At 45.0% G+C, this 25,741-nt stretch overlaps 1 protein-coding gene across 12 annotated transcripts in view; it reads left to right on the plus strand.

Annotated features, from left to right (window-relative positions):
• Positions 1-17,633, plus strand: part of KIF9 (kinesin family member 9) — a 53,933-nt gene extending 36,300 nt beyond the window's left edge. For 6 of the 12 annotated variants that reach the window (XM_049098044.1, XM_049098043.1, XM_049098042.1 and 3 more), the window contains 6 exons: positions 909-1,123; positions 4,790-4,966; positions 5,265-5,380; positions 5,781-5,885; positions 6,492-6,620; positions 13,576-17,633. In XM_049098044.1, the coding sequence (XP_048954001.1) occupies positions 909-1,123; positions 4,790-4,966; positions 5,265-5,380; positions 5,781-5,885; positions 6,492-6,620; positions 13,576-13,626 (793 nt within the window). In that variant the 3' untranslated portion in view covers positions 13,627-17,633. Of the gene's footprint in view, positions 1-908; positions 1,124-1,982; positions 2,227-4,789; positions 4,967-5,264; positions 5,381-5,780; positions 5,886-6,491; positions 6,621-13,575 lie in introns of those variants that run through there. The other 6 variants (XM_025458320.3, XM_025458326.3, XM_025458328.3 and 3 more) reach the window with 3 other exon arrangements.
• The last annotated feature ends 8,108 nt before the right edge of the window (positions 17,634-25,741 follow it).

Consider the following 25,741-nt stretch of genomic DNA (forward strand, 5'->3'; position numbering starts at 1 on the left):
AGGTAGCCCGACGTGGGACTCGATCCTGGGTCTCCAGGATCACACCCCGGGCTTCAGGCGGCGCTAAACTGCTGAGCCACCGGGGCTGCCCAGCAAACACCTTCCTGATTCTACATTTAACACATTACTATGCTTACTTCATCACACATCCATCTTTCTCTCCATCCCTCTTTTTTAGTTTTTTTTTGATGCATTTCTTTTCTTTTTTTTTTTTTTTTTTTTAAGATTCATTTATTTTAGAGAGAGCATGCTCATGAGTGAGTGGGAGGTGGGAGATGGAGAGAAAGAATCCTGAGGCAGACTCCCCACTGAGCAGAGGGCTTGATCCCATGACCCTGAGATCATGACCTGGGCCAAAACCAAGAACCAGCCGCTCAACAGTCTGAGCCATCCGGGCACCCTTTGATGCATTTCAAAGGAAGTTGCAGACAGGCCACATTCCCCTGCCCTACACTTCATCTTACATCTCCTTAACCAGAGTTCTGAGCTCCTTATAGCATGAAGGAATACCTCTGTGAAAAACTAAGATGTAAAATTATACCTACTGCATGACCTCAAACATTAAAAAATTTATCAAAGAAATACCTGAAGGAGATTCGCTGAAGCATGGTTGCCAGTAGGTAGCGAGTGGGGTTTTTTGCTTTTTTTTCTGTTTTTTTACACTTTTCCTTGCTGTCCTCTCTTTCTGCAATGGTCACATGCCCTCTGCATGCCGAGAGAGAGAGAGAGAGAGAGAGAGAGAGAGAGAGAGAGAAATAGAGACAGACAGACAGAAACGGGGGAGTGGTTCATGCACAGGGTGGCTCCAGTGCAGGATGGGTGGTGCCTGGGAGTTCTGGCCTTCTGCTCATGGGAGATGGAAGGTCAGTGAAGTGCTGCCCTATTTTCCCCTCCCGCTCTGGCTTTAGGCCCAGTACCCCACCCCCCAAACCTGTGGCCTTCGAGGACTTTAAGAACGAGCGGGGCAGTGAGATCAACCGCATCTTCAAAGAGAACAAATCCATCTTGAATGAGCGGAGGAAGAGGGCCAGCGAGACCACACAACGCATCAATGCCATCAAGCGGGAGATGGACGTGACCAAGGAGGCACTAAATTTTCAGAAGTCACTCCGTGAGAAGCAAGGTGAATGCATTGGGAAGGCAGCCTGGGGCTGTGCCAGCTGAGTCACCTTGCTCTAAAGGGGGGCAGTCTTGGGCCTTGGAGTACTGAGATGGAAGAGGCTGGCAGGGCCTGTTGGGGTGTGGTCTTCACACCTGGGTCATCATGTGGCTCTAGTCAGCCCTGGGGAGCCACAGGGTCCTTCCCTGTAAGTCAGCCTTTGGCTGTGGATTCCCCCATTATTTTGTTATCTCAGACCTAGCTGCTGGAGGAGGGAAAGAGAATATGGGTACCAGAGGGCCTCAGTAATCATCGTCACTGAGACCGTTCCTTATGCCAAACCCTCAACAACTGCTGGCCTGGCAAAGTCTTGTCTTCTAAGGCAGGTGGTGTGAGGGCCCTCAGGCTCAGAAAGTGGGGACCTCAGTGTGGGGAGGGTACTCATCTGGTTACCCTGGTGTCCTTGTCCCAGTAGCAGACAGTGCTCACACCTGCCCTGTGGGCTAAGGACCCTCAAGCTTGAGTATGCAGAGGACTCATCTGGGAGGGCTGGCCAAACACATCTGGGAGATTCCAGGCCCTGACTACTGGCTCTAACTCAGGAGATTGGGAGCAAGGCCCAGAACCTGCATTTTAATGAGTAACTATCCCAACTCTGAGGCCAGAGGTTCAGAGGCCACAATCTTGTTCACATTCCTGGTCCCACTGTCCTCCCGACTGGACACTGGAGGTTACTAGGCTTTTCCCTGCTAAATCACAGCCCTGTTCAGGCAGGCTTTCCAGACAGCGATCCGTTGGGGAATCTCCGGATGTCATTTGTTTTATTTCTGCAGGCCAGGTGGATATGTCAGAGATGTGCATTTTATTCATTTACTTCTCATAGGGCAACTCCAAATTCTTGAGGCCACTCTCTTCATACCTTACAGACCCACCGTGACTCACTATTCGGACGGCTAAGCCTCCAGGGTCTCAGCATGGAGGAGGGCTGGTGATGGTAGCTCCAAACATGCCCCCACCCAGAACCTCTAGGGTGAAGATCTTACAGGACCAAGGATTTCTTTGTCTCTCCTACCCATACCTTCTTTGAATATGCAACTTATTACATATCTGTATGTCTTTTTTTTTAAGGTTTATTTATTTATTTATCAGAGAGAGAGAGAGAGAGAGAGGCAGAGACACAGGAGGAGGGAGAAGCAGGCTCCATGCCGGGAGCCCAACGTGGCACTCGATCCCGGGACTCCAGGATTGCGCCCTAGGCCAAAGGCAGGCGCTAAACCGCTGAGCCACCCAGGGATCCCCTACATATCTGTATGTCTTAAGCAATATATATTTATACTATGCTGACATATCAGTTGTGCCAAAATATACCTGAAAATGGGTATTTTAAAGGATGAGATGAAGATTAAATACTGTTTTTAAAATAACTAACATTTGGGACGCCTAGGTGGCTCAGCAGTTGCGCGCCTGCCTTTGGTCCAGAGTGTGATTCTGGAGTCCTGGGATCGAGTTCCACATCGGGCTCTCTGCATGGAGCCTGCTTCTCTCTCTGCCTGTGTCTCTGCCTCTGTGTGTGTGTCTCTTATGAATAAATAAATAAAATCTTTTTTAAAAAATTAAAAAATAAAAAATAAAATAGTTAACATTTGGGGATGCCTGGCTGGCTCAGTTGGAAAAGCATGATTCTTGAACTCAGGACTATGAGTTCAAGCCCCATGTTCAGTGTAGAAATTACTCAAATAAAAACGTAAAGTAAAATATATAAAATTTTATCTCTCAATATAAAAAACATTTAAAAATATTTTATTTATGTTTGAGGGAGAGAGCACGCACAGAAAGAAGCATGGAGCAGGGACCTGATGCTGGATTGGATCCCAGGACCCTGGGATTATGACCGGAGCCGAAGGCAGATATTTAACTCACTGAGCCACTCAGGTGCCCTAAAACATTTTTTTGCTCAGGGCACCCAGGTGGCTCAGTGGTTAAGCATCTGCCTTTGATTCAGGGCATGATCCTGGGGTCCTGGGATTGAGTCCCACATTGGGCTCCCTGTGAGGAGCCTGCTTCTCCCTCTGCCTCTGTCTCTGCCTCTCTCTGTCTCTCATGAATGGTAGATAAAAATCTTTAAAAAATTTTTTTTTTGCTCTTTCCCTTTAAAATCAGTTGTTTCCCAATTGGTTGTTAAAATACCAAAAAATACTTCTTTCTTGAGGAAATAGATCAAGTAAATTCATTTTTTTGGTTCATTTTAATTGATAGCCACTTACCAGCCCGGTAAAGTCAGCAAATTTAGCATGTTAATTAGTGTTTTGTGAAAGAAAAATGAAAAATCATTTTAGGTTAAACTGTTTGAAGTTTTTTCCTTGGCAATAATCAAAGAATTATTGCCCCCCCTACACCCCACCAGGTAGGATACAAGGTATTCACAGTCCCTTCCCGTGTCAACAGAATACTGGAAAGACTACCCTGTGAAGGACTTGTGTCTGTCACAGTGATCACAGTGGAGATTGCCCATAGCACACAGACCAGCTCGCACAGCACTGAAGGAGAGGGACCTGATAAAGGCCACTCCACTGCCCCCCCCAACACACACACACACACTCCAGATTTCTTGAATTGGGACCAATTCAAGATTCCTAATTGCCTCTCCATAAATGGTGTCAGTGACAATGCACCTTAATTTTCCCCCAGTAAATGTCAGTGGAAGGGCACCTGGAGACTGCCTCACACACCCCTGCCACACACCTCAGGCACTTGTAGGACTCACTCTCTAGGGTTCCTGGGGGTGGAAGCCCCACACCTCTGGTTGGGTTGACATGATACCTATGCTTAGCTTTTAAGGTGCTGTGGGCAGTGGCCGGCTGAGTAAATGGCTCCACAGACCATGTTATTTTGTCTTAATCCAGCAACCCTCAACTGACAGACCTTAAAAGCTCATGCAGAGACCGTAAGTGAGATGAGAAATAGCACAACTGACCCCTGTCCTCCTGGAGCCTCTGACATCCTCTTGACATGACACAGATTTACACACACTGTTCTGAATAAGGAACTTTGCCGAAGTACCTTGTGGTACGAGCCAGTGGTGGCAGTTCGTGTATATAACTTACAAAAAAGGTAAACATCCGTCTAATTGAGGTGACTGCTGAACTATCTCTGGCTAGTGAGGTTTAAGATCAAAATAAGTGTGAAGAGCCCAAAAAAAAAAAAAAAAGTGTGAAGGGGGATCCCTGGGTGGCTCAGCAGTTTAGCGCCTGCCTTCGGTCCGGGACATGATCCTGGGGTCCTGAGATTGAGTCCCACATCGGGCTCCCTGCTTGGAGCCCTCTGTGTGTGTCTCTGCCTCTCTCTCTCTCTGTGCCTCTCATGAATAAATAAAATCTTTAAAAAACAAAACAAACAAAATAAGGGTGAAGTATGTGCCATCTCTACCCTCTCCCCTGACACCTTCCCTCCCCCCAGTCCTGTTCATAAGGTGGCCAGCATGGTCCCTCTGAGCTGAACTCCCTCTTATGGTGAGATGTGTTCTGGTGGCTTGGCCTCCTTGTGCTTTGCCTATCTCTGCCCCACACCCCTGCCCTTCCTCTATTCCCCCGTCTTGGAGCTTTGCCAGCACTTTGTTCCCTCTTTCCAGAATGCCTTCCTCCCCGCGCCCCTAGTGAGCACCTCATTCTCTGGCCGCCTCTGTCCCTGCAGGCGAGTACGAAAACAAGGGGCTGATGATCATCGATGAGGAGGAATTCCTGCTGATCCTGAAGCTCAAAGACCTCAAGAAGCAGTACCGTACTGAGTATCAAGACCTGCGTGACCTCAAGGCTGAGATCCAGTACTGCCAGCACCTGGTGGATCAGTGTCGTCACCGTCTGCTCATGGGTGTGCCATTCGGGAAAGTTGGCTGGCCCCCTGAGGTCCCGAGAGGCAGAGGGCAAGGCTGCCATCTGGGTTCTAAAAATGGCTTCAGAGTTTTTCTCTGACAGAGGCTGGGTCTGGACTGGGGCTTCAGGGGTGTTTCCAGGACTCTCAGAGCAGAAGAGGGAGACAGGAAAGGGTGAGACCCCAGAGCAGGAAGTGACCAGAGGGTAAGCCTGTGCCGGGCCCACTCAGGCTTTACCTGCTTCCCCATGGACTCCCCAACAACACTTCACAGTGCTGTCTTCCTGCCTCCCTGCAGAATTTGATATCTGGTACAATGAGTCCTTCTTCATCCCCGAGGATATACAAGTGTCACTGAAACCAGGTAGTAGCATCCGACCGGGCATGGTGCCTATCAGCAGGATCATGTCTCTGGTGAGTGGCATGAGGGCAGGAGTGGGGACAGCGGATGAACACAGGGTGGTGGGCAGTACCCCTTGTTCTCTATCTTCTCCACAAACATGGTAGTGTATAGGCTGCTCCCAGCCTCTCCCACGGTTGGCTGAGGCAAATGGACAGGTACAGGTCTCTCCCCTGTTATGGAGGATGGGGACACAGAAAACATCACTTGCTGCTGCCACCTTTTGGGGTGGCTCATCCTGCCCAGGTGGCAGCTACAGGGTGTCTGGCAAATACAGGGCCGGGGGTTCTGAACTACCCTGCGTGGGGTTTGCAAACCCTGCGGGGGGCTGCCCTGATGCCCCCCACAAGCCTTGTCAGGGTAGACCTAACAATGACAGACTGAAGGGACTGTGCTGAGTTGAGCCTCCCCTAGGGAGAAGATGACCAGGACAAGTTCAGCCAGCTGCAACAGACGGAGCTGCCTGAGGGCCCTGACTCCTTCTCCTTCTACAATGCCAAAGTCAAGACAGAACAGAAGGTAGCTTGGGAGGGGGGCGGTGGTGGGCGGGTTTAGGTCTCCAGGAAAGGGGGGCTTCAGGGACCACATTATTAGGACACCCAAGATCACACTTCCCATTTTGGACAAGCCAAGAAGGAACATGTGAGCCAAGGGAAACACAGAGGCACCCAGAGTCAGTGGGTATCTTCTGTAAACTCTAGAGTCCTGGATTGGGTGAAACCCAGCAGGGGTCCCACAGGCCATGGCCAGGCCTGGAGACAGTTATTGGGAGCTAAGCTGGCCCATGTGTGGTTCACAGCCCAGGGCGGGGTCTGGGAATCTTCTGAGACCACTGCCTGTTGGGGACAACCTCTCCAATGGGGGCCACCATGACCAAGAGGCAGGGGACAGAGGACCACTTGTACCACTTGCAATTGAGGCAAAGCTAGACAGGGTGTTGGCCATGGGCTGGGCCTGTACTCTTCTCCCTGAGTGGGTTGGGCTGGAGCAGAGGGGCTCACTCTGCTGAGGCTCAATCTGGAGCCAAGACACACAGGGCCTGTGGTGTGAACCTCTCTGTACCCATAGGCTATTCTTCTTCTTTTTTTTTTTTTTTTTAAGATTTTATTTATTTATTCATGACAGAGAAAGAGAGAGAGAGAGAGAGAGGCAGAGAGGCAGAGACACAGGCAGAGGGAGAAGCCGGCTCCATGCAGGGAGCCCGACGTGGGACTCGATCCCAGGCTTCCAGGATCACACCCCAGGCTGAAAGCGGTGCTAAATTGCTGGGCCACCGGGGCTGCCCTTCCTTCCTTCCTTCCTTCCTTCCTTCCTTTCTTTCTTTCTTTTCTTTCTTTTCTTTCTTTCTTTCTTTCTTTTCTTTCTTTCTTTCTTTCTTTCTTTTTCTTTCTTTCTTTCTTCTTTCTCTTTCTTTCTTTCTTTCTTTCTTCTCTTTCTTTCTTTCTTTCTTTCTTCTCTTTCTTTCTTTCTTTCAACGATTTTATTTATTAGAGAGAGAGAGCATGAGCAAGCACAAGTGGGGATGGGGGCGGGGTGGGAGGGAAAAGGAGAAGCAGACTCCCCACTGAGCAGGGAGCCCAGTAGGACTCAGTCCCAGGACCCTGAGATCATGACCTGAGCTGAAGGCTGACACTTAACCAACTGAGCCACCCAAGCATACTCCACAGGCTGTTCTTATACAGCAGTTAGTAGGTGCACATGGGGAGACTGCCCAAGAGAGCACATCATTTAAAAATATAAATACAAAATATAAATATAAATTACAAATACCCAGGCCCCAACCTCCCTGATGGGGAACCCATTGCGTATTGGCTGTATCTTGCTTTTCCCACTAAACGGTGTATCCTGAAGGTCATTCCATGTCAACCCATAGTTGCTACTATTTTCTTTTTTGTTATAGCTGTATATCAGCACTCCATTGTGAGGTGTATCAAAATGTGCTTAACCCATCTCATACTGAGAAACATTTGGTCAGTTCCATTTGTTTACAGTACAAATATTGTGATAATTAACCTTGTACAAATGTGAATTCACACATGAATGAATATATGTGAAAGTTAAGTTTTGTAGAATTGAATTCTTGGTCACCAGGACTAATGGATAGTGTATTTTTAATGGATGGTACTAAATTGCCTGCATAGAGCTGAACCCATCTATACCCCCACAGCCTCACCACAAGATGTATTACCTGTTTGTTTGTTTGTTTGTTTGTTTGTTTTTTCCCAATCTGAAAGGTGAAAAATGGTCTCTCAGGGGAGCTTTAATTTGCATTTCTCTTAGGATTGAAGTTGAGCTTCTCATATGTTTAAGTGCCATTTTAACTTCTTTTCCTGTAAATTGCCTATTTGTATTTTTGCCTATTTTTCTATTATTTTTTGGTCTTTATTCTTATTAATTTGTAGGAAGTCTTGATATACTGGGGGGACTGGCTCTTTATGATATGAGTTGCAGGTATTTTTCCCTGTTTGTCATTTGTTTTTTGTATTCACTTCTGGTTTTTGTAGTTATTCTGTTGATTTTTTTTTAAAGATTATATTTGAGAGAGAGAGAGAGAGAGAGCTTGCATGAATGAGTGGAGAGGGAGAAGGAGAAGCAGGCTCCCTGCTGAGCAGGGATTTCCAACTGGGACCTAGATCCCAGGACTCTGGGATCACGACCTAGTGGAAGGCAGATGCTTTACTGACTTGAGCCACCCTGGTGCCCCATTTTGATTTTTTGAAATCAAGTGTAATAGTCTTTTCTCTCTTGGCTTATGGATTGTGTGTCATAATTAGAAAGACCTTCCCCTGACTGAATTCATTCTTCCTTACATGTATAGTTAAGCTGACATGTTTAATGACTTGTTAGATTGCAGATTCAGGTCTAGCAGGTCTAGGGAGCCTGAGATTCTTCATTTCCTACGTATGTGTGTATTTATGTATTTATTTGAGAGAAGGTGTGTGCGTGCATGCCGCACTTGCATGAGAGTGGAAGGAGAGGGACAGAAGGAAACGGAGAGAGGGACTCTTAGGCAGGCTCCACACTCACCAGGGAGCCTGACTCAGGGCAAGCCCTGAGGACCCCAAGATCATGATCTGAGTTGAAATCAAGATTCGGATTTTACTTACTGAGCCACTCAGACACCCCAAAATTCTGCATTTTTAATTAGGCTTAGATGATGCTCATGGTGCTCATCTGGGACCACACTTTGAGTAGCAGGCCACAGAGTTCTTTTCCCTTCAGGCTTTTTTCTTTCCAGACATGGACTTAGCTTCCCCCTGAGGTCTGCTCCTTCCCCTATTTGTTCTACTCACCTCACTTCTCAATTTTTTGCCCTAGTCTTGGCCCTGGCATGTTCCTATTTTCCAAGACTTCCCAGCCCCAATGCCTATTATCATCTGACTATTTTGTGTCTCTCCAGAGGGAAAGCCTAGTTAACTCTTCTTGGATTAAGTGTACATTCCTGGTCCAATATGTGGTGGCACAAAGCAAGAGCACCTGCCCACCCCAGCTACCTGGCCCTTCAGCAGGACAGAGGATGGCTTTACCAGGCAGCCATTAGCCTTATGCTGCAAGCATCAAGCTTTATTAAACCTAGTGGCTGCAGGGAGACCAGATCAGTGGATAGGGCCCTGCCTGTCTCTCTGGAAAGGTTTGCTGGACCCCAATCACTTTGGCTGAAGAAGGCAACCCTGGCCAAGCTGCTCCCATGGACCCTACTGGCTGACTCCAAAGAGCTTGCTCAGAGTTGTACGTGAAAATCCCTCTGTGGGAAGACAGAGCTCTTTCAGAGCATTTGGGAAAGAATGGAGTAGGTGCAAGTAGGCCTAGATAGCCCAGCCTCAGAAATCATGACTGTGACTGCCATGTAGGGCTTCCTTCTCTGCCTACAGAGGCCTGCACCTGCTGGGCTCAGTGGAGGAAGCACATGGTATAAAGTAGTGGTCCAACTTTATTCTTTTGCAGATAGATATCCTGTTTTCCCAGTACTAATTATTGAAAAAAAAAAAAAAGATACTTCATTGAATTATCTTGTTACCCTTATTGAAATTCAATTAGCCATAAATGTGAGGGTTTAATATTTGGACTCTCAATTCTATTCCATTGATTTTTATGTCTGTCTTTATGCTAGTCCTATAATGTCTTGGTTACTGTAGATTTGTAGTTAGTTTTGAAATTACAAAGTACAATTCCTCATCTTTGTTCTTCTTTTTCAAGATTGTTTTGACTATTCTAGGCTCCTTGTTATATCCATGCAAAAAAGCCACCAGGGACAGGGGTTGTGTTGAATATAGAGATTGCTTTGGGGAACATTGCCATCTTAACAATATTAAGTTTTCGGGACACCTGGGTGGCTCAGTGGTTAAGCATCTGCCTTCGATTCAAGGTGTGGTCCTGGAGTCCTGAGATCAAGTCCCACATTGGGCTCCCTGCGAAGAACCTGCTTCTCCCTCTGCCTGTGTCTTTGCCTCTCTCTGTGTGTCTCTCCTGGATAAATAAATAAAATCTTTTTTAAAAGCCCCACAATAGGGATCCCTGGATGGCTCAGCGGTTTAAGCACCTGCCTTCAGCCTAGGGTGTGATCTTGGAGTCCTGGGATCGAGTCCCATGTCGGGCTCCCTGCATGGAGTCTGCTTCTCCCTCTGCCTGTGTCTCTGCCTCTCTCTCTCTCTCTCTCTCTCTGTGTGTCTCTCATGAATAAATGAATAACATCTCAAAAAAAAAAAAAACCCCACAATATTAAGTTTTCAAATCTATGAACATAGGCTGTCTTTCTATTTATTTAGATCTTTCATTTCTTTCAGTGGAATTTTGTACTTTTCAGAGTATAAGTTTTTTTTTTTTTTAAGATTTTATTTATTCATGAGAGAGGCAGAGACAGAGGCAGAGACAAAAGCAGGCCCCCCTCAGGGATCCTGATGTGGGACTCAATCCCAGAACCCCAGGATCACAACCTAAGCCAAAGGCAGATTTTCAACCACTGAGCCACCTAAGTGCCCCTCTCTCTTCCTCTTTTTATAAGGACACTAAACCATCATGAGGACCTCTACCCTTATGATTTCACCTAAATTTAATTACCTCCCCAAATTTCCCATCCCTTAATACCATTACAGTGGGGATTAAGGCTTCAACAACTGTATTTTGAGAGAATATAAACATGCAGTCTATAACAGAAGGCATAAGATGTTGCTTTTTTCCATTACTGATGAAGTTAATTTTGATCAGTTGGTTAAAGTCACCCTGTATGTTGAATAAGAGGATCAAAAAAGGTCTTTGGTTTTGGAGAAAGAACTTACAAAATTTTATTCATTATTGTATATTGTTGTAAACTTGTTTTGACTGGCATAAATTATTTCAAGATCATAGAAAAGGTGAACTAAAGTGATTTGCATGGTTGCCATCATGAATTTCTCTCTTGATATTCCAGACAAACCTTGTATTTTCTTTAATTACTTCCAAAGTCTCAGATAAACATTTAAATTCTAAATCATTCAACAGAGGAATCTTGCATTTCTATAGGTCAATGTTATATTCTCCCACTCCCCTGGAATCTCTAGGAGAACTCTTTGCATTAGATATATCATGTTTACGACATGCCCATGCACACGCTTTATATGTAGGTGTCACACTTGAACCATTCCATCTTACATTTATTTAAACCTTTCACATATATTTTTATACCTAAAATACATAGGATTGGATTTTTTTAAGGTCAAAATGTTTTCCATTTTGCTGAATTTCTGTCACAGTGGCTTTTATCCATTGTGTGTGTGTTTAAATAATAAGCTCATATTTGATTGAACTGAAGCTGTAGGAGTCCTGAGTGCATAAGTACATTCTCTCCTCCTGACAGTGTTTGCCCTTGCTTTTGCAGTTAGCCATGGGACATTGCCAACACAGGACCATTTTATCCTCCTTCAAAAATTCCAACTTGAGGACAGCCCAGGTGGCTCAGCAGTTTAGTGCCGCCTTTAGCCCAGGGTGTGATCCTGGAGACCCGGGATCGAGTCGGGCTCCCTGCATGGAGCCTGCTTCTCCCTCTGCTGTGTCTCTGCCTATCTCTCTCTCTCTCTCTCTCTCTCTCTCTATCTCTCTCTCTGTGTCTCTCATTAATAAATAAATAAAACCTTAAAAAAAATTCCAACTTGAGGGGTGTCTAGCTGGATCAGTCAGTAGAGCATGCAACTCTTGCAACTCTGGGGAAGGAAAGGCCCCTTTCCTTCCCCAGATGGGTCATGAGTTTGAGCCCCATGTGTGGTGTACAATTTACTTAAAAAAATGACAACTTGAGAAGTGATTAATATCCAGAATATATAGAGAACTTTTAAAACTCAAAAATGGGCAAAGAATAGACATTTTTCAAAAGAAAATATATAGATGGACGGTATGCACATGAAAAGATGCTCACCATCACGAATCATTAGGGAAAGGCAAATCAAAACCACAAGATACCACTTCATACCATTAGGATGGCAACTATCCAAAAACCAGAGAATAAAAGTGTTGGTGAGGACGTGGAGACATTGGAGCCCTTATGTGTGTGCTATGGGTGGGAATGTAAAATGGTACAGCCATTAAGTGAAACACACCAGTCACTTAATGGCAAACACTATAGGATCCACTTACATGAGATGAGGTACTTGGAGTAGCCAAAATCAGAGACCAGAAGGAGAATAGTGGTTGCCAAGCCTGGGGGAAGGAGGGAGTAGGGAGTTAGTGCTTAATGGGTACAGAGTTTCAGTGTTGCAAAATGAAAAGAGGGGGATGGATGGTGGTGATGGTTGCACATTAGGAATGTATCTAATAGGGATCCCTAGGTAGCTCAGTGGTTGAGCGTCTGCTTGATCCTGGAGTCCCAGGATCAAGTCCTACATTGAGCTCCCTGCAGGGAGCCTGCTTCTCCTTCTGCCTGTCTCTCTCTCTCTCTGTGTGTCTCTCATGAATAAAAAAATCTTAAAAAAAAAAAAAAGGGAATGTATCTAATACCACTGGGCTGTACACTTAAAACACTTAAAATAGTAAGGGTTGTGGGTTTTGTTTTGTTTTGTTTTGTTTTTAAGATTTTGTTTATTTGAGAGGGAGACAAAGTGACCAAGAGTATAAGAGCAGGGGGAGGGAAAAGCCGACTCCTGCTGAGCAGGGAGCCTGACCCAACTGAGCCACCTAGGGGCTCCCTAAGATGGTAAGTTGTTTGTTTTTTGTAAGTTTTATGTAATATCTATTTTACCAGAATAAAAACACTGGAGGGAGAAAAAGAATTCCAGTTTATTTTTTATTTTTATTTTTTTAAAGATTTGTATTTATTTATTCATGAGAGATACAGCAAGAGAGAGAGGCAGAGACACAGGCAGAGGGAGAAGCAGGCTCCCTGCAAGGAGCCTGATGTGGGACTTGATCCTGGATGCCAGGATCACATCCTGGGCCAAAGGCAGATGCTCAACCACTGAGCCACCCAGGCATCCCAGGAATTCCAGTTTAATATGGAAGCTTCAGTTTCAGTTCCCTATGCTGTGGGGGATCTGAATTCATACCCACATTTCAGATTGAATTTTGCATTCACTTGCCTACTGCCCAGTGTTTCTAGTCCGACCTGCTTTCTGAGAGCCAAGCAGTGCCTTAGAAGGGAAGAATTTATGAACCCTGAGTTGGTTTGTGGAGGGAGGGCCCTTCAGGGTACATGTGTGCCCACCCCTCTGAAGACAGAAACCTCTTTACTTTTTGTATCTAATTCTTGCCAAAAACTTTCAATTGGGCCCTTGAAACATACATGCTTCCTTTTAAACAGGCCTTCAACACCATTTTTGGGGGCCTCTGGGTGGCTCAGTCAGTTAGTTAAGCATCTACCTTTGGGCAGATCCCAGGGTCCTGGGATCAAGCCCCACATTGGGCTCTCTGCTCAGCAGGGAGTCTACTTCTCCCTCTCCCTCTGTCCTTCCCCTCACCTCATTCTCTCTCTGTCTCTAATAAATAAAATCTTAAAAAAAAAAAAAAACAGACATACTTGCCACACCATTTTAAAACAGTTTTACACACTTTCTTTAGGACAAAAAAATGAAAGGGGTTGGAACATTATTTCTCACAGAATTGGGGCTGGTCAGAGGGCATTCTTATCCTCAAACTGTGATGTTTGCAGGAAGAATTAATGGGGTGGATATAAGTGGCAAGACTTCTGAGTCTTAAGTCCATACCTCCTAATCAATTCCTGTTTTCTCTCCTTTTCTGTGTCTAGCACAATTACTTGAAAACCATGATGGGCTTCCAGCAGGCACACAGAAAATAAGGCTTCATCATCAGTGCCTTGAAGGACAAGACCCCCAGTAACTCCCACCTGCTTTAGTGGAGCTGCTACACCACCTGCCCAGAGTTCCAGGCCCTCTGCTCCAAGGCTGGGGCCCAGTCCGGGGAACTCACAGTGACCTGCCTCCCAACAGGAACATCCTTCACAGGATACCCTTGCTCACCTTCACAGAACACTTTGGGTTTCAACTCATTGTCTTATATGCAGAGACAGGATAAAATAACTTCCTAGTCTGGACTTTTGATGCTCACTCAAGAACTTGCTTTTTATTTCCTGTTCAGAAGGATGTCTTCCCTTTGTTCAGGTGGGGTCAGAATGGAGTCTCCCATGAGAAAGTGAGAAAGCTCAGCTACACTCCTAGAACAGCTTTGTCCCACTGGTCGGCCCCTTTCCTTCCCCAGATGGACATCCTGGGGGTGAACTGGGTCTGAGGAGCCCTGGTTCTCGCAGCTCCTTCACACTTTAGGTTCTGTTAGGGCATCCTGTGCTCCTAAGCCAGTTCACTGGAGGCCCTCCTTCCTCAGCAACCAGAAGAGGAATGAGTCTAGGTGGAAATGGCTGAAAGGCAGATTTTTTTTTAAAGATTTATTTATTTATGTATTTATGATAGAGAAAGAGAGAGGCAGAGACACAGGAGGAGGGAGAAGCAGGCTCCATGCCGGGAGCGCGACGTGGGACTCGATCCCGGGACTCCAGGATCGTGCCCTGGGCCAAAGGCAGGCGCTAAACCACTGAGCCACCCAGGGATCCCCTGAAAGGCAGATTTTTATTTCAAAATAAGAGGCTTAAAATGAGAGCAGTCCTGCCATGAAATTAGCAGAAGAGCCCCATAGTGGGAGGCTCTCTGGCAAGGAGGCTGCAGAACATGCACTGGATAGAAGGTTGGACTGGATGACTTCAGTGATTCTGACCTTCAGCCCATCAGTGAGCAAATGGATGGGGGTTTGTGGAAAAGAGGAAGTAGAAAGGCATCTGTGGGGTCCCTGTCTTCTTCCTTTTCAGCTGCTTTCTCTTTCACTGACTGACACACAATGATTCTAAAACAGCTTTCAGAGACTCCTACCTTGCCAAGGCTTTGCAGAGCAGATTTGAAGTGCCCCAACTTCACCCCCCTGGCTGCCACACACAGGGACTGTCACTGATCAGCACTAACAATGTGCACATAGCCCTGTTGGTCAGTCCTTGTGTTTCCTGTGATTGTGGCCAAATAGACAAGCCTGCCTGAGCTCTGTCTACCCTCCCAGTTAGTGGAGACCTTAGGCAGAGAGTTCTGATTCTTTCCTTTCTTGGCTGCTCCTGCTCTTACCAAGACTTGTTTGGGGTTCCTAGGTCTTTGGGACACCTCAGGAAATAGAGCATAGCAAACAGGTTATCATCATGTTCGAGCTACAGGAAGAAACTGTGGCATTACCAATCCCCCTTCCCTTCATTCCCTGCCACAGGCTGGAATGGCATGGCCTTGCGGGACATTGCTCCACAGGATTCCTGGACAGCCAGTCTTGGGGCCTGCTGGCCAGGGCAAGCTGGGCCTCTGTCATGGCAGTTGGGCACATTTGTCTTTAGCTAATTCATTACCACAGAGGCCTCTCTGGCACAATGTGAAACAAGTAATCATCAACGTGGGCAGGGCCACAGGAATAAGCCAGGATGGTGCTTGGTAGATCACTCCACACAAACTCCTTGCAGGAGCAGATGCTTCCAACATGATAGGGAGCTAGGGAGCATCATGTCCACTCAAATGGGCCTGTTGTTCTAGAAAATAGTTCCTGCCGACCTAATCTAACCACAAAATCACCCGAGGGGACTTCCAATTCCATCATATAACAGATAAGATAACCTGAGAACACTCCTGCTACAGAAATTCTGGCTCAAGTAGAAATTCTTTTAAACGCAAAGCTAAATTTGAAGGAAAGAAAGGGAACTGCTAGGAGCTGGAGAAATGAAAACTCAGAGTGGTCAGCATGTGAACTGGATGTGGCCGCTGGCGATAGAAATGTGTGAGTGGATTGTTGCCCATGATGTAATGTCCACAAAAGCATGAGAAATAAGACTTTGGCCCATGCCCCATAGGAAGTTGGAAATGGGACCCTCTGCATAAAGCTGACACCTTGAAGGCTTCATCCTTGATGAAGAGGTAAGCTAGAAAGTTTCCCCACTTTTGGGGAAGATGTTCCCAGAGATAAGGGGGAACAGGTCCTATGAGAATTTGTAACCATGTATAGGTTTAGATTCAGATTTACAGTGTGGTCCAGGAACCACTAGGCTGAGAAATTAGCATAAAAATTAGCCCAAGGCTGAAACACCTAGTAGAATCAAATAAAAAAAATCTACACCTGCTCTTTACCAAGCCACACAGCATTCCCTAGTAAACACGAGTTCCAAAGACTAAACACACACATATGTGCATGCACATGTGTGCCCATGCACATGCAGAAACAACCTGTCATAGCGGAGGCAAAATGAGAGTGTGATCAGATAACAAATTATTGAATAAAGATTATACAACATATATGTATGTTTTAAATAAAGACAAAAGTAGGAATATGATAAAGGCTCTCCAAATAGGTCACAGATTTTTTTTTTTTAAAAGCAGAACTTTAAAATAAAAAATAAAAAGCAGAACTTTTAGAAGTGAAAAAATGTTTTAAAAGTTAAAATGGCGGACTAGAAACAGCAAAAGAGTGAGTGAGTGACCTGGATGTTGGATCTGAAGAATTTGCTTGGAATGAAACAGAGGGATGGCAAGATTAAAACTGAAAGTGTGGCTAAGAGATGTAGACAGAATGAGAAGCTCCAGTATACATGAAATCACAGATGCAGAGGAGATCCCAGGATGATTACTGTCTTGGTGAGCACATCCAGTCTCCTGGCTTTAGGCATCGTTCATATACTAATTCTCAATCTTATACATCTAGCCTAGACTGCTCTCTGGAACTTCCAAACCTCTACAGCCAACAGCTAATTTGGCATCTCCATTTGAATGTCTATTAAGACGTCTACAAAGCAGCATGTTTAAAGCTAAATGCCTAATTGTCCCCCAAATATGCCCCACTCACAACCTGCCTTAGCTCAGCTCAATTGCTCAGGCTAAATACTTAGTTTTATACTAAACTCCTCTTTTCCTCTCACAGTCCCCATCAGATCTGTCAAGAAATTCAATAGACCTTATCTTCCTACTGCATTAAAAATCTGACCACTCCTCCCTACTTCTATTACCCTGACTCTGATCTAAGACACCGTCCTGTCTTGCCTGGATATTGTGGCAACTTCCTTTGTCCTCTCCTTCCTCTGCTCTTCTATAGTCCATTTCCAAAACAGCTGCCTGGTCGATCCTTTTGAAAGTTCGACCACATCACTCGTCTTTTCAAACCTGAAACGGTTCCTGTTTCTCTCAAGAGTGAATCCCATCCAATTCTTTAAAACAGCTGGAAGGTCCTACATGATCTTGCCTCCTGTGACTTTACTCTTTTCTCTCTTCTGCCCCCTTGCTCACTCTGCTCCAGCCATGTGGGCCTCCTCACTGTTCCTCAGACATATTGGCTACTTCTTCCTGAAATCTCTCAGATGTCCACATGGCTCACTCTGACTTCCTTCAAGTCTGCTTAAATGTCACCTTCTGGAGCAGATACTGTCATGCCTTGATCATAGACCTTGCACTTGCCATTCCTGCTAGTGGGTTCCTACCAAAAGCATCTGCCACATTTTACATAAAGGCTTTCTCAACGGTAGGTGCTTATTTGCTGCAAAGGGGGCCCAAATGCCAGGGAGTTAACACACTGAGGAGCAACCCTCAATGTATAAGTTGGTGGTTGAGTACCCTAACCTCCTTTCCCTTGGATGGGACATCTCTGAGGCATGTTGTCCACTGTATCCTGGGGCTTCCCCGAAAGAATACAAATGCACACATAGATAAATGGAACCAACATAAAAAAAGATGGTTGGTGTAATTAGTGAAATTATCAGTAAAATAATATCACAAAATATCTAAAGTGGTTAATGGTATAATTTTTTATTTATTTATTTATTTATGATAGGCACACAGTGAGAGAGAGAGAGAGGCAGAGACACAGGCAGAGGGAGAAGCAGGCTCCATGCACTGGGAGCCCGACGTGGGATTCAATCCTGGGTCTCCAGGATCGCGCCCTGGGCCAAAGGCAGGCGCTAAACCGCTGCGCCACCCAGGGATCCCTGATTTTTAATCATATAATAACAATATAATGATAATATTGGACCAATATAGCATCCAAGGTTTCTTTCTAAAGTTCAGAGATTCAAGATAAGACAAAGAACTGGGTAGTCCTGATCTTTAATCTGGAGGGTTCAGACACCTCCGTTACTATTTCCTCTGGCATCCTATGGAGATTCCAATCCACCTGTGGGCCACCACCCTCCCCACCCCCCCACTGCTATCAGCTAGGGCCGAAGAGTCTCCTCTGGACTTGACTCTTGATAGTGGGCTACATTTTCCTGAGGCAATACGAGGTAGTGGTAGAGCACAGGCTTTGGGCCAAGACACAGGAGTTTATTTATTTTTAAGATTTTATTTATTTATTTTTATTTTTTATTTTTTTAGATTTTATTTATGAGAGAGAGAGAGGCAGAGACAGGCAGAAGGAGAAGCAGGGGGAGAAGCAGGCTCCATGCAGGGAGCCTGACGTGGGACTCGATCCCGGGTCTCCAGGACCACGCCCTGGGCTAAAGGTGGCGCTAAACCACTGAGCCACCTGGGCTGCCCAAGACTTTTTTTATTTGAGAGAGGCAGAGACATAGGCGGAGGGAGGATCAGGCTCCCTGCTGGGTGCGTGATGTGGGACTCCATCCTAGGACCCTGGGACCACGACCAGCCAAAGGCAGACGCTCAACCACTGAGCCACCCAGATGCCCCAACACAGTTTAAATTCGGACTCCATATCTTAACTGGCGTGGGACTTTGGGCAAGTTGTTCCATTTCCTCAGCCTTTTTTCATGTATAAGACAATGATTAATAACCCTGGGACTGTGTATGTCTGGTGCACAGCAGGGTCTCAACCAACTGAAACTGCCACAATATTAATAACTATAACAATAATAAAGTGCCCAGCATTATGTCTGATAGATGGTAAACATACACACACCCACCCCAATGTTAGACTCCCTTTCCATTCCCCAGAATGGATTTTGAATTTGAAAAGGCAGCATTCAGACTGGCATTATCTTTCTCTAGTTAATCCTGACTGCAATGGCTTTTAAAGACCGATCCAAAAGCTGAAGTACAGAGAAGTAGCTGCTAAAAATATCCCCAGTGTCATCCTGGGCAGGTTACTGGAGGTCAAGTGTCTTGGGTCAGGGAAGTAGTAGTCCCACTATACCACAGGGCCAGGCTGCCGTTGGAACTTCATGCTGGGGGCTGGGGGCAGCGTTCTAGCTGGACAGACTGCCCTGGGGGAAGTGACCAGCATCATGAGAGGCTCTGAAGAGACTGTCAAGCAAGGAATAGCCACAGAAATTAGAGACATTTAATGTGAGAAGTGAAGTCCAAGCGGGGGGCAGATGAGTTTTTCGAACCTGGAATGGATGGTCTTGGTGCAAACTGGGCCCCTAGTCCCTGGAGGAGACAAGCAGTGTCTGGGCAGCCCCAGTCAAGGTTCTTGTGAAAGAAATCCTCAAGCTAGGACGTGAGGACTTCGAAGTCCCCAGGTTCCTTCTAAATCTAAATTCAGTGATTCTAGAAAAGTAACAGTGGAAAGTTATTTAATATATTAGTTGAAAATCACACCACAGGGGTGCCTGGATGGCTCAGTCAGTTGGGCATCTGCCTGTGGCTTGGGTCATGACCCTGGAATCCCAGGATTGAGCCCTGCATCAATCTGTGCTTAGCGGGGAGGCTGTTTCTCCCTCTCTCCCTCCCCCTGCTCTTATGCTCTCACTCTCTAAATAAATAAGATCTTTAAAAAAAAATCATGCCATATATGTAGATATACTTATATTTGAATAATAAAGACTAAAATGTCAAAAGGTCGGTAGTTTCTGGATAAAACTAGAGGTGACTTTTTTCCCTTTTGAATTTTTAATTTATTAAATATTAATTGCTTTTATTAACAAAAATATCAAATTTAGAAAGTATTTTAATGTAGAAAAAACAGTCTTTCTATGAGCAGGTGAAAGATCCTTCTGCTAGTTCATGTTTGCATAAATGTATCCACAGAGGCTGGAAGGAAAACAGGGGTCTTACAAGTAGGGAAGGGATTTACTTCGAGGCTGGCCATGATTGTGTGATCTGATGACTAAGTGCCTTGCTAAGAAATGCATTTTTTAAAAAAGATTTTATTTATTCCTGAGAGATACAGAGAGAGAGGCAGAGACACAGGCAGAGGGAGAAGCAGGCTCCATGCAGGGAACCTGACATGGGACTCAATTCCAGGTCTCCAGGATCACACCCCGGGCTGAAGGTGACGCTAAACCACTGAGCCACCAGGGCTGCCCAGAAATGCATTTTTAAAAAGAAAGGAAGAGGGGATCCCTGGGTGGCTCAGCGGTTTAGCCCCTGCCTTTGGCCCAAGGCGTGATCCTGGAGTCCCGGGATCAAGTCCCACGTCGGGCTCCTGCTTCTTCCTCCTCCTGTGTCTCTGCCTCTCTCTCTCTCTCTCTATCATAAATAAACCTTTAAAAATATAAAAAGAAAGGAGGGAGGGAAGGAAGGAAGGAAGGAAGGAAGGAAGGAAGGAAGGAAGGAAGGAAGGAAGGAAGGAAGGAAGGAAGGAAGGAAGAAAGGAAGGGATGTCTGAATGCAGGTGGGATTTTCCTGTTATAAGTCCCCTGAAGGAGAATCTACTCTGTCCAGAAAAGCTGTAAAATGGATTATGAGGCTGTGTGTGTGTGTGTGTGTGTGTGTGTGTGTGTGTAGTAGACAACTGCTATTCTTAAATTTGGAGATTTGCTGTGGGGCTGTGCTCTGGCTTTCTGCAGAAGGTGGGAAAGCTAAAGGAGGGACCTGGAAGAGGACAGAGAACACAGCCATATATGTGGACAGGTATATATGAGAAAGGAACACAGGATCTGAGAACTCCCAAGTCCAGATGCTGCTCTTCTTTGAGTCTCAATCTCTGCATCTGTAAAGTGGAGGCAGCAGCTATCACTGCCTTCTCTACCACAGGGATGCTAAAAGGATCACAGGAGAAAATGTCAATGAAGACCTCACAATATCTAAAGCCTTACATAAATATCTTTTTTTAAAGATTTTATTTATTTGAGAGAGAGAGAAAGCACAAGCAGGGAGGGTCACAGGGAGAGGGAGAAGCAGACTCCCCACTGAGCAGGGAGCTCCATGTAGGGCTCAATCCCAGGACCCCGAGATCACGACCTGAGCTGCTGAGGCAGAAGCTCAACTGACTAAGCCACCCAGGTGCCCCATAAATATCTTATAAAAATGCCACTGTCGTGGCAGTGGTGTCCAAATCTAAGAAAGATTTTGGACTCGAATTGTGAGTTTATTCAAGCCTGACAAGAAACCAGGATCTCCTGAAGCATGGATGGATGACTGGATGTTAGTGAGAGGAACATCTAAATGGTATTTAGGTGTTTCCATTCTTTTCATCTAAATTTTGTTACCATCTGTTTGAATATTCTAATATTAGTCAAAATGTATAATTAGCTCCTGTATCAAGCCTTGTGGTCTTCTGCCAATGCCACTTTCTTGAAAAGCTCTAGAGGCAGAAGATGGATTAAGATTAAGAGCCCTTCCCTTGATGGTTGGCAATACTGCGGTCCTGGGGGCCTGTGATTCTAGGTCAGTCCTACACACACACAATAAATAAAGCAAACCAAGAATCCAAGGGCAAAAAAAGATGCAAATTATTACCTCAAACAGTATTTTAAGATTGGACTCTAAACTGCAAAAGAAAAAAACATGTTATGTACATACAAAAAAAAATTAGCCAATAAAGAGAGAGGAGTGCCTTTTTTTGAGTTCTGACACAGCTGTTCTTATCCCTGGCTGCACGTTATAATCACCTAGAGTGCTTTTTAAAAAATATTTATTTATTCATGAGAGACACAGAGAGAGAGAGAGGCAGAGACACAGGCAGAGGGAGAAGCAGGCTTCATGCAGGGAGCCCGACGTGGGACTTGATCCCAGGTCTCCAGGATCAGGCCCTGGGCTGAAGGCAGTGCTAAACCGCTGAGCCACCCGGGCTGCCCACAACTTAATATACTTATATATAAGTGTATATTATATATACTTGCATATAGCATATTATATAATAATATAGATTATGTGATTAAATATTATATAATTTAATTGTATAGTTTAATTATACTACATAATAATTATAATTATTTTATTTTAGTAACCAAGTATTAAAGATTTATTCTTTTTAAATGATTTTATTTTAAAATCCTGATTTATTCAGGAGAGAAACAGAGAGGCAGAGACACAGGCTGAGGGAGAAGCAGGCTCCATGCAGGGAGCCCAACGTGGGACTCAACCCTGGGAACTCCAGGATCATGCCCTGGGCTGAAGGTGGCACTAAACCGCTGAGCCACCAAGACTTCTTCCCAAGTTTTAAAAATTTAACATTTTAATACTTATGAGCATTATAATTTCCAAGCACCTTTGGCTGCTCAACTCCTCTGTGTACTTCCGAGATACTAAAAAGACATTCACGTTGTTCATTTTTTTTAAAATCTTCTTTTTTTAAATTTATTCATAGAGACAGAGAGAGAGGCAGAGACACAGGCAGAGGGAGAAGCAGGCATCATACAGAGAGCCTGATGTGGGACTCAATCCAGGGTCTCCAGGATCATGCCCTGGGCTGCAGGCGGTGCTAAACCGCTGTGCCACCGGGGCTCCCATTCACGTTGTTCAAAAAGGAACAACAGAAACCCAGTCACTTGCCTCCAAGAGCAAACGAAGACTGAATTGCAGTTTCAGCCACTGCCAGAATGTGACCTGTAACCAATCCATCTGGGATTACCTGGTCAGCACCAGTGAGGTCATCTGCATGAAAACCCCCTGAAGAAACCTTGTCTGAGACAAGCCACTCTTTGTTAGTAAACTTCCTTTCCAGTCCCTCTGTCAACAAAAGCCTTCCATTTTACACAGCTCCTTGGAGTGCCTTTCTACTTACTAAATGTACTGCTGCCTGATTCATGAATCAATGAATAAAGCCAATGAGATATTCAAATTTATGCAGCCGAATATTGTTTTTTCACAGCTTTCAGCAAAGGTGAGTGGAGGAGCCAGATTTATTTCCATACGTTCTGCAGTAAAGGGTTCAGCTAACAGTGATGCCATCAAAGTACTAAAGTTTCGGGATCCCTGGGTGGCGCAGCGGTTTGGCGCCTGCCTTTGGCCCAGGGCGCGATCCTGGAGACCCGGGATCGAATCCCACATCGGGCTCCCGGTACATGGAGCCTGCTTCTCCCTCTGCCTGTGTCTCTGCCTCTTCTCTCTCTCTCTGTGTGACTATCATAAATAAATAAAAAAAATTAAAAAAAAAAAGCACTAAAGTTTCCTTCCTCTCTAATAGTATTTGGGCAGATTTATTTCCTCTATAATTCCCGGACTTGAGGTTAGGGTGAGGATACAATTTCTTTGAAGCAAACACACAAACTGCAGAGTTTTGCTTTACTTGGAGAGGTCACATACTGAATATCAGGTGCAACATTGCTACTTCCGCTTACGTATTTTTATTTCTAATAGTTTCCCATTATACCATCCTTTGACCTTGGACCTCGAACTGTGGCTGTGGAGCCGGGTAAGACGTTTTCACGGTATGAAAATTGTCCTTGAGTATCCATGTGGTACTCAGCTTCTAGTGCATACACACCAATTTTAGCATCTTCTCTGGAGTGGGAATATAGGAGAATCTCTACAGAAGGTTTCACAGGAGATATACTAGCACTTTCAAGGTTATTTCTATTGAGTATAGACTCCAAAAGACTGCCTGAAAAGCTATTTATCAAGTAGAGCTAAATTTATTAAACTTGCTGCATTAAGAATGCCAACTGGACAAAGTCATAATAATTTCTCAGAAGGGGAAATTCAGGGGAGGATATTAATAGGGTTTTAGGGCCTAAACTGGGTGATTTTTAAAAATTTTTTTAAATTTATTTATGATAGTCACAGAGAGAGAGAGAGAGAGGCAGAGACACAGGCAGAGGGAGAAGCAGGCTCCATGTACCGGAAGCCCGACGTGGGATTCGATTTCGGGTCTCCAGGATCGCGCCCTGGGCCAAAGGCAGGTGCCAAACCGCTGCGCCACCCAGGGATCCCTAAACTGGGTGATTTTTAAGGGGGGTCTTGCAAAGCAACAATTTTGGATTGGTAGGTACAGAGAGGCAACAATTTTTTTTAAATTCCAGTTAACATACAGTATATTAGTTTTATGTGCAGAGTTCAGTGATTCTACACTTCCATACAACACCTGGTGAGGCAACAATCTTTAAGCAAATCTTGAGTAAAATGCTAGTTTCAATAAGTAAGCTCTTTTTGTTAGTTCATAGTCTTCTGGGATCAAGTATTTCTTTGAAAACATAGCTAAGCCATTTTTGCTTATTCCGAATATTATTTAATATACAGACAGGAAAGCATGCCTGGTATTTTTTGACCCAGAGACAGGAAACTAAGTTGGTTTTAGTTCTCTTTATCAGGTTCCTGCAAACTACTTTTGTTGTAAGCAACCATTGGTTGCTAGTAAGTCCTATGCTGGTATTATTATTAAAAAATAGTGACAAGTCTTATACTTAACACCTAATGGCCACCATTTCATCTTGCTTGAGGAACTTGTATAAACTTGACAAGGCAGTTCCCAAATCTCTGACAAGTCCGGTAATGTCTTTGCCTGAAGAAAAATGGTGAAAGCAGCCCACTCTCTGCCTTTGACCAGTAATTCTGTTACAGCCTGCTGCACCAAAGGGACTGTCTGAACAAACATGTGAAAGGTGTGAACAAAACTTTGTATGATTCCAAAAACACTCATGGTCTTTACCATGATTTTCTATCCCCTAAATACTTAGCCAGATTCACTCTGTTGTTAGACCTGGAAATACCTTGTGACTGTATTAGTTTTCTATTGTTGCTATTATTAGTAGCTTGAAACAATACAAATTTACTATTTTACAGTCTGAAGTCTGACATGGGGCTGAAACCAAAGTGATTGTAGGGGCCTTTTCCAGATTCTGCAGGGTGCCTACTTTCCTTGGCTCATGGCCCTATTAACCTTAAAAATAAAACGGCCAGGGATCCCTGGGTGGCGCAGCGGTTTGGCGCCTGCCTTTGGCCCAGGGCGCGATCCTGGAGACCCGGGATCGAATCCCACGTCGGGCTCCCGGTGCATGGAGCCTGCTTCTCCCTCTGCCTGTCTCTCTTTCTCTCCCTCTCTCTGTGACTATCATAAATAAATTAAAAAATAAAAATAAAAAATAATAATAAAAAAATAAAACGGCCAGGGCAGCCCCAGTGGCGCAGCGGTTTCGTGTTGCCTGCAGCCTGGGGTGGGATCCTGGAGACCTGGGATTGAGTCCCATGTCGGGCTTCCTGCGTGGAGCCTGCTTCTCCCTCTGCCTGTGTCTCTGCCTCTCTCTCTCTCTCTGAATGAATAAATAAATAAATCTTTAAAAAAAATAAAATGGCCAGTTATTTTGCTGGCAAAAATGACAAGAGAATTTCAATCTGGCACAGGCAGGCTGTAGGCAAAACCCTAGGCAATTCCTGCAGAACAAAGGAGGGGAATTCTCTTTTATAGAGAAAAGAGGGAATTTGGGAAAGCTGTCTTATTTTATTTTAAAGATTTTATTTATTCATGAGAGACAGAGAGAGGCAGAGTCCTAGGCAGAGGGAGAAGCAGGCTCCTCACAGGAAGCCTGATGCAGGACTCCATCCCTGGACCAGGGATCCCTCCCTGAGCTGAAAGTAGACCCTCAACCACTGAGCCACCCATGTGTCCTGGGAAAGATGTTTTAAACAGAAAGTCCACTGGACTAAACTAAGAGTCCAAAGTAAAGTGGCTTTTCATTGGCTGAGTTGTGACACTCACTCATTGGCTGGACTGTTGTCAGGTGAGGAGGAAAGCCTTTCTTCTGGGGTAATAAAGTAGTAGCTATGGTAGTATGTACTTGC

Source organism: Canis lupus, chromosome 20, assembly GCF_003254725.2.
Source record: "Canis lupus dingo isolate Sandy chromosome 20, ASM325472v2, whole genome shotgun sequence".
Lineage (NCBI taxonomy): Eukaryota > Metazoa > Chordata > Mammalia > Carnivora > Canidae > Canis > Canis lupus.